Raw genomic sequence first — 12,920 nt, forward strand, 5'->3', positions numbered from 1 at the left:
TCTTGATCCAGGGAATCCAATGGTACCTGATTTTTGAAAATCGGTCATATGGTTCAAAAGTTGCGTGTGTAAACACAAGTCCAACTTTGACCCATTGGTGGCGCTAGAGTGGTCTAATGGGAGACATGAAACTTGGTGTAGTTATAGAAATAACTGTCCTTAATGAGTGTGCCAAATTTCACAAAAAGTTGTCGATGGGGTCTAGGAGCTGCCATAGACTCCCATGGTACCCATCTGTAATTTAGGAAGTTTTAGGGTTAGTATAGTCGTTTATTTATTGCTATCTGTATATTTAGGAAGTTCACTTATCTAAACTCAGCATAGATGTAAATTTGTTCTGTGTACTTATATGTTATGTTATGCCAGGTGCTTGCGTTGTCTTGTCTTAAGAATTTCAGTGCCCAGTCTAACCTTGTGTTGCTCTGTGCACCTGACAAATAAAAGACTTGAACTTGAACTTGTACAAGAATTACAAATAATAAAACCACCAATAAAAATAGGTTTCCTCCTGACGGAGGAATCCTAATTATATATATATAAAATAACACTTTAGCAAAGCAATTTGGTGAGGGCGGGTTCCTACATAAACAGTTGCTGACAAAGAATTTCAGACAATAACTTAAACATAGTCTTGCATTAAGAATAGAGTCAACAAATTGAATAACTGTGCTAATGGTTGTTGAAACTCATTGCTCTGAGTTGGTGCATGTCAATTTAGGCAGAAGTCCATGTCTGGTGATATTTGACAACCTCAAACAGCATGAGTCTGCCACTGGGCCTATTGAAAAGGCTCTTGTTGGGGTGTGCCTGCCTTCGGCGAGCACAAACCATTGTTATCTCACATATATATTATTATTATTATTGTTTCTCTTCACACCCCTAAAACTCAGTCAATATTTGGACTACATAGACAACCTATCTGTCAAAAGTTTCGTCTTGGTAGCGATTGAGTTGCTTGTATTGGGATTTACGTTCCGTTGCACGGTTTAAGTAGACATTAAGAATTTGTGGCGAAAGGTGAAGCTAATGGTGGCTAACTTGCTAGCCACAGTCACTGACGCCACTAACGTCACTAACGTCACGAAAGCTTGCGTGACTATCTCTAGCAGAACATTAGTTTAGCAGCTTGTTAACTTATGGGAGATGGCTAGGCCAACTGCTTTACTGCAAGGCAGCTGCAGAAACGCCACAAGCAAAGAGGCCTGGGTGATAACTATTTGCTCATTTTACTTTGTGATATGACACACAGTTGTAATGTGTAATGTACAATATAAGCTAATATTATTAAGGAAGTCTACTACTACTTTCGGAAACAGTCTACTATTTCACTGAAGCATTAGCATCATGACATTAGCCTCTGTTGCCCGGGAAACACATACTACAGTGGTCTATAATGCATCTGTTTTCAATCGTTAAAATAAACATTCCTCACACGGATATATTATGACATTTGATTACAAGTAAACGATTTGTGGGTGAAATTATCATTACCAGTGGTTTCAAACCAGTATAGCTCACGACACTGCAACGCTGTAGCCTAGTCTACTAACGCTAGCTAACAAAAACATCTACACAGCTGTTTACAGTAGGAATTCAAACAGCGGCACATCCATTGCCACAACCTAAACTTTGTCAATCGGTTCATGAAAATAATTCATTTCAGCCTAGACCGTACAACGGATGTAACGTTAAATCGAATTCAACCAACGCAATCACAACAATACCAAGACGAACAGTCTAGTATGTAGTACAATCTACCGGGGCAGCTTCTCCACACAGGGCTTATCGCATTCTGCCTTGTTACTGACAATGATCGCTACCACTGACATTTTTATGAATGAGGGATTTCCCCCTAAATAAATTTCAAGCTTATTTACGTTTTGGGGGGCATATTTTCAGTTAGCAGATGGTATTGAATCGCGATTCCATCTGAGATAGCTACTGCTGGTACAGTACAGTAACGTTTTTTAAAAGAAGCTTATGAATCAATGCAATGAGTAGGCTACTAATGCCTGAAAATATCACGAGAAGGGAAAAACTTACAATGATGTTTAAATCATAGAGATTAGGTCATTTATTACACCGGTATATTTAGCCAATTTAAAACCTGCATGTAATAGCCTAATGTGTCACATTAAAGAGTTGTCTTAATAACAAATAGCCAGCTAGACCATATACTAGACGCCCAGCAGAAGTTTGTAGCCATATAAGGCCTATCTATATATATAGGCTACTTGATTTGGCTGCAAGATTCGCTGATTTTGGGTGTCCAAGATATGAAGGATTCTGATCTGTAGCAACAGTCTAGCCATGTAGCTAAACCTTCTCCGGGAAGAGTGGATTTTCGAAGTCTGGAAGAGAAATTTAGGCTAGTGCTACTTGCCCCACTGCACTAGACAAGTTATTAAAACTCAAATAAAATGAAATGCAATGTTGGGCCTACTTCACGTTATGTGCCACTCATTAGGCTACGTCTATCGATTTTAGTTGACCGAATTCTGCATCAGTAAAACACCAAAAAAGTGGCTTCGTCCCAAGATCTCTACAGACCGGCTAATTCAATCAAGCAGCGCTGCAAGACCCAGTGAAATGTATATCCTAGCTAGCGGTTTAGGCTGAAATGAAGTATTTTCATGAACAGACAGTTTTGACATTGACAAAGTTGAGGCTGTGGCAATGAAGTTAAGTAACAACTTTGTTGCAGGAGCATTCTTTGTCTACGTTGCGAGCTAACAGTGTCCGGTAGGCTTCTTCGCTATAAATAATGATGTCGCTATAAATAATGATGTTAAACCGAGACCATAAGCCCTCAAAGAAAATGTAAGGTCAAAGAAACAAAAGAAAGGTTTGAGGTCAAAAATTATCAATACAATAGGCTAATGTAATAATACAACTCCTAAATCCTTTTCTAACTAGACTCCTCTATCTTGCATAATGAAACATAACGTTTTTTAAGTAGTCTAATCAATAAGCCTGCGCTTGCCATCATTACTCAAATGATGCCATTCAGGGCGGTAAAATTACAAAATAGGACGCAAATGTCTCAGAAATAATAGAGAGCTATTTGTCTTCAAGGCCAACCAGAAACAGCTAAATAAGTCAATAGAACCCAATTGTTTTATAATTGCTCTTATGTTGCTTCCCATTGGCACTTGGTTGCTTATCACGGTCAGATGCGGCCTTACCTATGTTTCATCCGTTTCAATTGAAACGGGCCCCGCCCTCCAAGGGGGCCCCCAACAGACCAGCAAAAATCCCATTCATTCTCTCAGTAAGATATTGATTGCCATAATGTCTACTCTAATCGAAGGTAGACTGACCATGAGCTATGAGGCTGTGAAAGAAAGTTTCTGCTCAAGCCACAAGTCCGTAAATCAACCTTGTTATTTGCGATCTTTTGTTGAAATACTACACTACCCACAATCCTAAGCAAAACAACACTGACTGATATCTCTGATTGGTCAAACTCGCGGTTACCATGGCGACGTTTACCGCCCCCGCGAACAAGGTTAAAATGTTAGTTTGAGCAGGAAAATAAATGAAACGTACATATGCCAGTGGTGCTGAAAAACTAAAAATATCGGACAACAAAAGAAAAGCTTTATTCAGTTTACAAAAAGTGACTTATTTCTTTGGTCCAGCATCTGTAGAGCTGACTACCGGCGACAGCAGCGGTGTAGAGCTAACTAGCGTTACCGGCGACAGCAGCGGTGTAGAGCTAACTAGCGTTAACGGCGACAGTAGCGGTGCGCCCGGTGAGTGCATCATTGTAGAGCTAGAGCTAGTTACGATAAGTTTATGATAAGTTCGGTTCAGTGTCACGTCAGACTCGTTTTTCTTATTTGCTTTTGTTAAATAATTCAAATTGACGGGATGTTTGAGCTGTTTTTTTTTTAAGTCAGCCCAGACAGCTGAACATATACTGCGCTAGTCAATTAGCAGTGAAGTAGCCGTGCGTGTAAGGGCGAGGCTTATTCCAACTTACAGTAAACGCTGTATAATTATATATCGTTTTAATCAAATAAGGTTGGATTATTTCGATGTTGAGCTGCCCTGTTCATGAAGCTGAAAGTGCATGTCATAAAATAATATACCATTGATGGAAACCAACAGGAATCCTTGCCTTTTCTGCTCTATTATGTTTATGTTTTGGTAGGGCCCCATATTAGTTTTTGAAACGGGCCCCCAGATGCTTAAGGCCGCCCCTGATCACGGTGTATGCTCATGTTTTGGCTTCCTGCAATGTTTTTTGTGGCTATCTCGTTGTTTATGATCATTGACCTATGCACTTTTTGTAAAGCCCTCTTTTGGAAGTCGCTTTGGATAAAAGCGTCTGCTAAATGAATAAATGTAAATGTGTAATCAGACTCAGGCTTTGCATTTATCGGCATGTATCACTTTCCAAATATAAAGAGTTACTGGTATCGGGCCAACATTTCCATATCAGTGCATCCCAAATTATCAAAAACGTATCTCAATGTATTGCAATATAATGTGTATGCTTGGCTGGACCTGATGTTAGTTTTCTCCAGGATCACAATGACTCTTATTGAGAGACTTGTTGCTCTTGAAGGTTAATTATAAATAAGTTAACTCTTGGACTCGCTGTGAAATATTTTACTGTTGATTGTTGTTCTACAGGTACAGTCTTGCACTTTTTGGGGTTCATGTTGTTTTAATTTGTAACTTTTTGTATTACTGTATGCTCTTATGGGTCTTCCCTTTGGCACTTGTTTAGTTTTTCACAATGTATGCTTCAAGTTTTGGCTGCTTGCAATGTTTGGGACTACCTCGTTGTTATGATCAGTGACCTATGCTCTTTTGTAAAGCTCTCTCTTGGAAGTCACTTTGGATAAAAGCGTCTGCTAAATGCATAAATGTACATGTATGGCACATCGCTTCATAAAAAATGTAATGAAAAAAACTCAAATTAAAAAAACATCCCAGATTGCTTTGTCAGGACTGCAGCAAGACAGTTCTGTAAATCTCACTTCCCATTTGTCCCCACCCAAGCATATTAGTATAATCAACACACGGAACGCATTTCTGTTACTAGTAGTCAATCTAATTAAAATTAAAATCGATCTTCTCAATGTTTTTTCATTGCCATCATTTAAAAGTATTTTTTGCACCAGTGCTAACCTAACACCATGCATCATCTAACTTTGATATTCATCAGTTTCTGTTTACTGTTTACTATAACTTATACTATACTATTACTATGAAAATAGCTTGAAATAACTACAGTGGGTCTGTAAATTGTTAAAATAATTTTCCTTGCCACGCACTAATAACAATTTTTTTTTCTGGAGATTCGATACTTCGTTACTACTCCTGATTAAATAAATCCATGTCATAACCATTTATGGTTCAGGGTCAGTTTTAAGTCAAGCACCTCTTCATTCACCTGACAAATAATACATTGACCCATGCTGTTTAAAGGCAAGGCTTGTGATGACTGCAATAATAAAATTATTTATATTTTTCTAGAATCATTAACGCCAATGTTATGTATGCTAGTATGCTGAACAAATATGTAAAGCTAAACATCTTTCTGCACTTATGAGTGATCTTTTTCTAAATTCTTCATGTCAACAGTTAATTTGACAGTAACTCACAGTTGCGATCGTCCAAGCTGAGGCAGCGGTCACATAAGCTCAGTTCTCTGGCCCAGTTTTGTTTTGGGAGGTGGACTGAGACCCAGCCTCGGTGGTGCCAGCTGCCATAGGACTTAGGGTTAACTTTCAGACATGACTCCAGAAACAACAACTCAGCCTCATACATCTTCTGCAATTTGTCTTCCTCCCTGAGACAGACAGAATATACAATTCATTTTTAACACAAAACATTTTTGACCCATATCATTTTAATGCGTATTTCTTGAGAATACACATATCTATGTATTCTCTTACCAAATAGTCTCCAGGTGCAACATGATTTCTCTCCTGTAGTTCCAGAGAGTAGCAAAATCAGGATTGGAGGAGAGTAGCTGTTGGGTCAACTGAAGTGCCTCATCATCCAACACCCTCTCCCGTCTCTGATCAGAATGGGGAACAAATAATAATAATAATTTAAACAGCTTCAGATTACGAATACAGGTGAAGCAACAAAATTATTTGGATAGAAACCAGGGGCCAGTTGCATAAAAATAGACCTAGTCTATTAATTTCGACTTGCCATAGACACTTCAATTTACCTGTTGCATAATGCTTCACCTGTTGCATAAAGCTTCACTATCAGTGACTAACGTAAGACTGACTTAGATAGCCGGTTGCACTTTGCATTATGGGAAAAATACAATTAGGATAAGACTTTGCAAAAAAAAGAAAAGATTGCGAACAAAACAGTGACACTTAACGGCGAGAGATTGATAGATTTAAACCAAACGAAAACCTATATTTGTTGGTGGAATACAATATTGAAATATAGCTGCAAGCAGCGATGCGGGTTCCTCCGCAAAATGGCAAAATATTATAAAAAAGTACATTCTAGAAGGTCAAGAGTTGGACTGCAAGAGAGTAAAACTACATCATGTTGGGCCAACTACAATAGGCTGAATGGGGATTTGAACTCATGAGCATAAGGTTACTAGCCTGGCTGCCAGCTCAACTTATCCTCGCCCACAAAAAAATTTGGTCGGGAAGTTGGGTCTGGAGTAGCTCGTTCGGGGAAAAACTATATCCGAACAGGAGCTGTTCGGACCAATCAAATTGTCAGGGCGGGCTTTATCGATGATGGACAGATGATCAACAGTAACAGTAACGTAATCAACAATGTCACCAAAGAGCGCTTGGGTTGAATTTGTTTTCAACAAACAACATATTGCGTTGCTCTGATTGGTTATTGGTCTATCCAATTGAGCGAAGAGGCATTTGTTTTACGAGTTCGGTTGAAACACGCCCCATAGTCACAGCCCAACGGAGAGTTATCAGACTCATATTCTGACTAGAATTATGAGTATGACAACGTCAGGCTATAAGGTTACAAGGCAGCCTCTTTATCCTCTCTGCTACATACCAACTGTTGAGAATGTATGAGTAGAAAGGGCAGAGTATTAGTTTTGGTCAGCTTTGGGACAAAGGTTAAGAAGCGGTTGACATTTCAAAGTGGAATTGCATGAAATAACGCATGGTATTTCGTAATGATGTCATCCTGTTTAACTAAACAGATATTTAAATTTAAGACAGGCTAAAAGACTGCGGCTGGATTCAAATCTACAACTTTATACTTTGTAGGTCACTGTCCCAATCCATTGAGCTATTCTCAGTGTTGAATATTGTCATGTTCAGTTACTGTATACAAAAGTAAGCGGTTTCTTCTGTGGTAATAGTTGTTGGATTCAGCCAAAGTTTAAACTACTCAAATTCAATCATATTTTGACATACCAAGGTGAAATTGTTGATGGTACTTCAGAGTGGTCATCTTGAACCCAATAAGGTTTGAAAACCATCAGTCAAAATGATATTTGATTTATTGACACAAAGATATTGAGGCAATGTGGACATTTACATAAATACACCCATTTCAGACATTTTGTATTACATTGATTGAAGGTTACAAGGCAGTAAGGCTGTCCCCGACTAAGATTTTATTTGGTCGACCAAAACTCGACTAAAACGTCTGAAAATCGACTAATCGAACTTTGAAATGCAAAAAAAACAACAAAAAAAGGTACATACATTTTCGCGATCTGACTCAATGGCTGCTGGACATTGCAGATTCAGCCGCTAATAGCCTACTAATAACAAGACTCGTATCATCAGTCCTGTTGTAACCGAATGCCGATGGTATTTAGTATCTCTTACAATGTACTACAAATTAAAAATATTGTTTGTTTAACATGCAAATCATCAGAGCGCGCTTATCACTGCCTGAAAACTTGCAGCATGCGAACTTACGTAGAAGCTGAGTGGGGTACGTTGCAACACAGAGAAAGATTTTGTCTTGGCCGGAGAAGATCATGTAATTCGATTTGGATGTGATTCATATAATGGCATTAAAAAAAGGCATATTCCTTTTTCAACCCAGCGCGTTAGCATGAGTGAAGTACGGCTACACCAACTTACGTTTTTCAGGTGGTAGGCTACAGCATTTTCGACGTTGAGCTATGAAAAATAAACCGTTGTTGGCAGAGTTTGCATTCAGCGTTTTTCGAGTCACCCGGTACTTTGTAAATGTAAATGTACTTTAATGAAATGCCGCCATACCACAGATGTCTTTGCCATTTTGAATAATAACACCGACAAAGTAGGCTATGGCAGAGTTTGTAGTTCTGCAGCCAATTGTGCTCGTGCAGTGTGCAAAATACCAAACCAAAACAAAGCGCAGATTAACGAAAGGAAAAACAGTAACACCTTTTCTTTTAAACTATATATTTTTACAGTTGGTTTATTTGTCTTGAATAATATAATCTACAATTTTTGGTTGAACATTTCGTTAATTCAACAATGATGACACAAGCGGGAATCAGATCTCACACTGCCATATGGCAGCTCGACTAAAACAATCTTAGTCGACCAAGAGCATATCGACCAGAAAATCGACTAGTCGACCAAGTGGGGACAGCCCTTCAAGGCAGCCTCTCTATCCTCTCTGCTACACACCAACTGTTGAGAATGTATGAGTAGAAAGGGCAGACTATTAGCTTTGGGACAAAGGTTTAGAGCGGTTGACATTTCAAAGTGGAATTGCATGAAATTGCGCACGGTATTTCACAATGATGTCATCCTGTTTAACTAAACAGATATTCAAATTTAAGACAGGCTAAAATACTGTGGCTGGATTCAAACCTCCAATCTTATACTTTGCAGGTCGCCGTCCCAGTCCATTGAGCTATTCTCATTGTTGAATATTGTAAAGTTCAGTTACTGTATAAAAAAGTAAGCTGTTTCTTCTGTGGTAATAGTTGTTGGATTCAGCCAAAGTTTAAACTACTCAAATTCAATCATATTTTGACATACCAAAGTGAAATTGTTGATGGTACTTCTGAGCGATGTCATCTTGATCCCTATAAGGTTTGAAAACCATCAGTCAAAATGATATTTGATTTATTGACACAAAGATATTGAGGCAATGTGGACATTTACATAAATACACCCATTTCAGACATTTTGTATTACATTTCTCATTCCATTTCACCCTATATAAAAACACACCTGCCCGCACACTATCCCAATCCATGCCGTTTACCTCCTTCCTAGCGCAAGTCATGCCAAAGCAGAAATACTGTAGTGGGCGCATGAAGTTTAGATGTCGACTAAAAATTGCCTCCCTCAATCAAAACACACTGCTCTCAACACTGTTTCCAACATTTCTCAAAGATTGCTTGAAGACAACATTCCAGAACCACAGCCAATTTACAATGAAGAATAGCCTCATTGGCAATAGGTCTACTCTATGGAACAGTCCATGATCAACTCCTTGCAAGCAATAAAGTTCAAGTGCCGACTCATTTCCCATTAAACCACACAACATAAAATAATCTTGTTGGTCACCCTGAGAGTTTAACTAACAAACAACAATATTACAAACATCTAACTAAACGAACGCAACAACTGAAATCCCTTGCATAGCTGTTGTAACCAAACTATTTTCCACAAGTCTTGGTGTTTTTTGACATCCGCACTGCATGCTGGGTACCCAAGAGCGCTGACGCTGATGATCTAGCTGTGCTCCGACTGCGTGATATGACGAGATGCTAGTGACGCACTAAGGTCTCGGCGTCTCCTGAAATGTAACGCGTCTTTCTGCCTTGAAGCTGCGTGCGCATCATCATCAAGACCCCATGTTTATGTCAAGATAACATCGAAGCTAACAATTTTGCCAAATCTGACTGCAGCTTTGGATACCATATGTACTGTGTTATGGTTGTTTGAGTTAAACAACTTGCTTAATGAATTCAATGGCTGTTAAATGTCAAATCCAACTATAAATTTATAAAAGAGAGAGTTCCAATCAAATCTGAATTATTTTTAAACCTAGAGGTTTAAAAGACAACCTTTGCCTAAACTGACATGCACCAACTCAGAGAACTGAGTTTCAACACCCATTTACACATTTAGTCTCTATTATTTACTCTACTCTTAAGGCATAACTATGTTTAACTTAATGTCTGCGCCTCTCTGTCACCAACTGTCTCTGGAGTGGGGAGTGGGGCTTCACAGGGTTTCTACAGGTGTTACCTTTAAAAGTTACCTTTTAATACCACTTCCAATTGAAATTAAAGACCAAATTTACGATGGAAATACAGATCAAAAGTGGAAATATACAGTAATCTTCCCAAACACTGATGTCTGTTCAATATGAACAGTATGGTAAAATGACAACAATCGGTTGAGTTTAAGTACATTGACTAAATGTGTGTAATGGGAAGGATAACACAAAAATGGAATTGCTGTCCTAAATTATATTTTTTATCACACAATGGTGGAGCAGAAACTAGCAATTCCATGAATCCCATGGAAACAAAGGCAAATGTGTGAGATGTACTGATGTGGAGCACAAATCATTCATCAGTACTTATCTTGAGTGGTTTTTATTCAGATGACTAATCATTGGATTCAGGTCAAAAGTCTATAACTTGAACTGGTTTCATTACTTAAGACACTAAAAGTCAGCAGCTTGGCATGCTGGGACATGGAAAGGATAACAAATTTAAACTTTCATCAAAGTAAAAAATGCTGGTTTGTCCTTTTTCATCAATATCCTCAAAGCAGCAGCCTGCAGAGCTACTGTGTCTGTGGGGTGACTGTCTGTCTCTGGAGGGGCCAGCAGGGCCTGCAGGCAGGGGCCAGCAGGGCCTGCAGGCAGGGGCCAGCAGGGCCTGCAGGCAGGGGCCAGCAGGGCCTGCAGGCAGGGGCCAGCAGGGCCTGCAGGCAGGGGCCAGCAGGGCCTGCAGGCAGGGGCCAGCAGGGCCTGCAGGCAGGGGCCAGCAGGGCCTGCAGGCAGGGGCCAGCAGGGCCTGCAGGCAGGGGCCAGCAGGGCCTGCAGGCAGGGGCCAGCAGGGCCTGCAGGCAGGGGCCAGCAGGGCCTGCAGGCAGGGGCCAGCAGGGCCTGCAGGCAGGCAGTCAGGGCAGGCCAGCTAAATGAAGCTGTCCTGGGGTCAAGGCTGAAGAGAAGCTTTCCTGATTCTGTCCAGCTAGAGGGGGGTAGTCCAGCAAGGGATCAGTGTTTCTTTCAGCATCCTCTGTTGAGCAGGCCTCTTCATGACCCTCCAGACCTGTAAAAGTGAAGAAAGGATCCATGTCAGTTGAGAAAAATGAAACTTTTTACATCTTCACTTGACATAAACTACAGTTTTGACTGTGAAATGCAGTGGCATTACTTGAACTTGAATCCAAATGTGTTGAACTGATGGAGACCCGGCCATGCAAAGTCACTTCAAACATTTGGCTCGATTCCAGGCTCTGGCAAGAGTATTTAGCTCTAAACTGGTCAATATACACATCTGACCAAAGACCAGCTCGACCTTTGCCTGTAAATAGTGATTCTGACTGTCAGAGACCTTTAAATAGGCTGACCGAGTGAAACTAGCCTGGCTAACGTAGGTCGCTTTCTCAGGAAAATGACAAATGAAATAGGCTTGTTTTGAAAGATCCTATATACTGGCTATCTTCAGTAGACTCTTGTCTACAAAAAGTAGCCCTCCCTGACGTTTTAGGACTAGAGTTTAGTGTATTACGATATCGTTTACACACTGCCAGTGAGTAAGCGAACCGAGTCTGTCACTGAGGCTAAGTCAAAACAATGTACCCCCGGGACGCAGTCTCACTCCACTTGCAAGTTTTCCACAAATCACAAAAATAAACGGAGCATCTAGCTAGAAGCACAATTCCTACATCTCCTAAAGGCTTCTCTCCTCGAGGTTTGGTAACAAACACATTTTTGGTGTCGACCGAACTGTGAAATGGTGAATTTATGAACATGACGCAACCAAAACATGGCTGCCGCCTAAGCCTATGCGGTCTCCCTGGCGCATAGGCTTATTACAAAGACTTTCTCGACCCAAATCAAAATTCTGAACCGACAGGTCTGTGGAGAATTGCTTGTTCTCCTAAAAGCTGCCCTCCTCTACCTTTTTGATGAATTCGCCGAGATGCTACATGATTCAGTAATTACACAGAGGGAAAAAGCTAGCTACTTTTCGAGTTCGGTTTTCCGTCACTTCAAACTCACGATCTAAAGTTCTCAAAGTGCTCAAACCTTCACCATAATTCAAGAGTAGTGTACTTTCACAAACCATATAATTGATTCTAGCTTAAAATGTGTAAAAATAGGACTTACCGAACGTGGCTGCCTCCAAAACGGCTTGTAGGTGATTCCAGTTGAAAACAACAATGGCCGCCAGAAAATAATTTATATTCGTAACGGCGAGCTGCGATTGGAAGCGAAATGAGGGTGAGGGTGGGGCTTGGTCAGCACACCATTTCCAGAAAGGATGTGTGTGCGTCTCGCCAAGCTCGCGCGTGTGTCAGTAGGTTGACCACCTGTTCCTCTTTGCGCTGTATAGCACAGCATTTTCAATATGCGACGTGCGGAACAAGGGGTGAAAATGCTGTGCGACACAACGCAAAGCGGGACAGGTGGTCACCCTAGTGTCAAGGGGCAGGATGAGTCTGTGAGAATTTGGAGCGCGCGCACTGTGGAGCAATTCAATTGAATTCAATCATATATTGACATACCAAGGTAAAATTGTTTATGGTACTAGAGATTGATGTCGTCTTGAACCCTATTAGGTTTGAAAAACAATCAGTCAAAATTAAATTTGATTTATAAACACAAAAAATATTGAGGCAATTTGGACATTTACATAAATACACTTCTTTCAGCCATTTTGTATTGCATTTCTTATTCCATGTCACACTATGTAAAGACATGTATTCTACACATCTGTAACTTATTTCAAGTCGATTGGGTCTATG

At 40.2% G+C, this 12,920-nt stretch overlaps 1 protein-coding gene across 2 annotated transcripts in view; it reads right to left on the reverse strand.

Annotated features, from left to right (window-relative positions):
* rabggta (Rab geranylgeranyltransferase subunit alpha) overlaps positions 1–12,920 on the reverse strand; it is a 92,190-nt gene that overhangs the window by 52,509 nt on the left and 26,761 nt on the right. For both annotated transcript variants that reach the window (XM_047049414.1, XM_047049413.1), the window contains exons 4-5: positions 5,913–6,037; positions 5,619–5,806 (exon numbers count right to left, since the gene is read on the reverse strand). In XM_047049414.1, coding sequence (XP_046905370.1) covers positions 5,619–5,806; positions 5,913–6,037 — 313 coding nt within the window. The remainder of the gene's footprint in view (positions 1–5,618; positions 5,807–5,912; positions 6,038–12,920) is intronic.

The sequence above is a fragment of the Hypomesus transpacificus genome, chromosome 26 (assembly GCF_021917145.1).
Source record: "Hypomesus transpacificus isolate Combined female chromosome 26, fHypTra1, whole genome shotgun sequence".
Lineage (NCBI taxonomy): Eukaryota > Metazoa > Chordata > Actinopteri > Osmeriformes > Osmeridae > Hypomesus > Hypomesus transpacificus.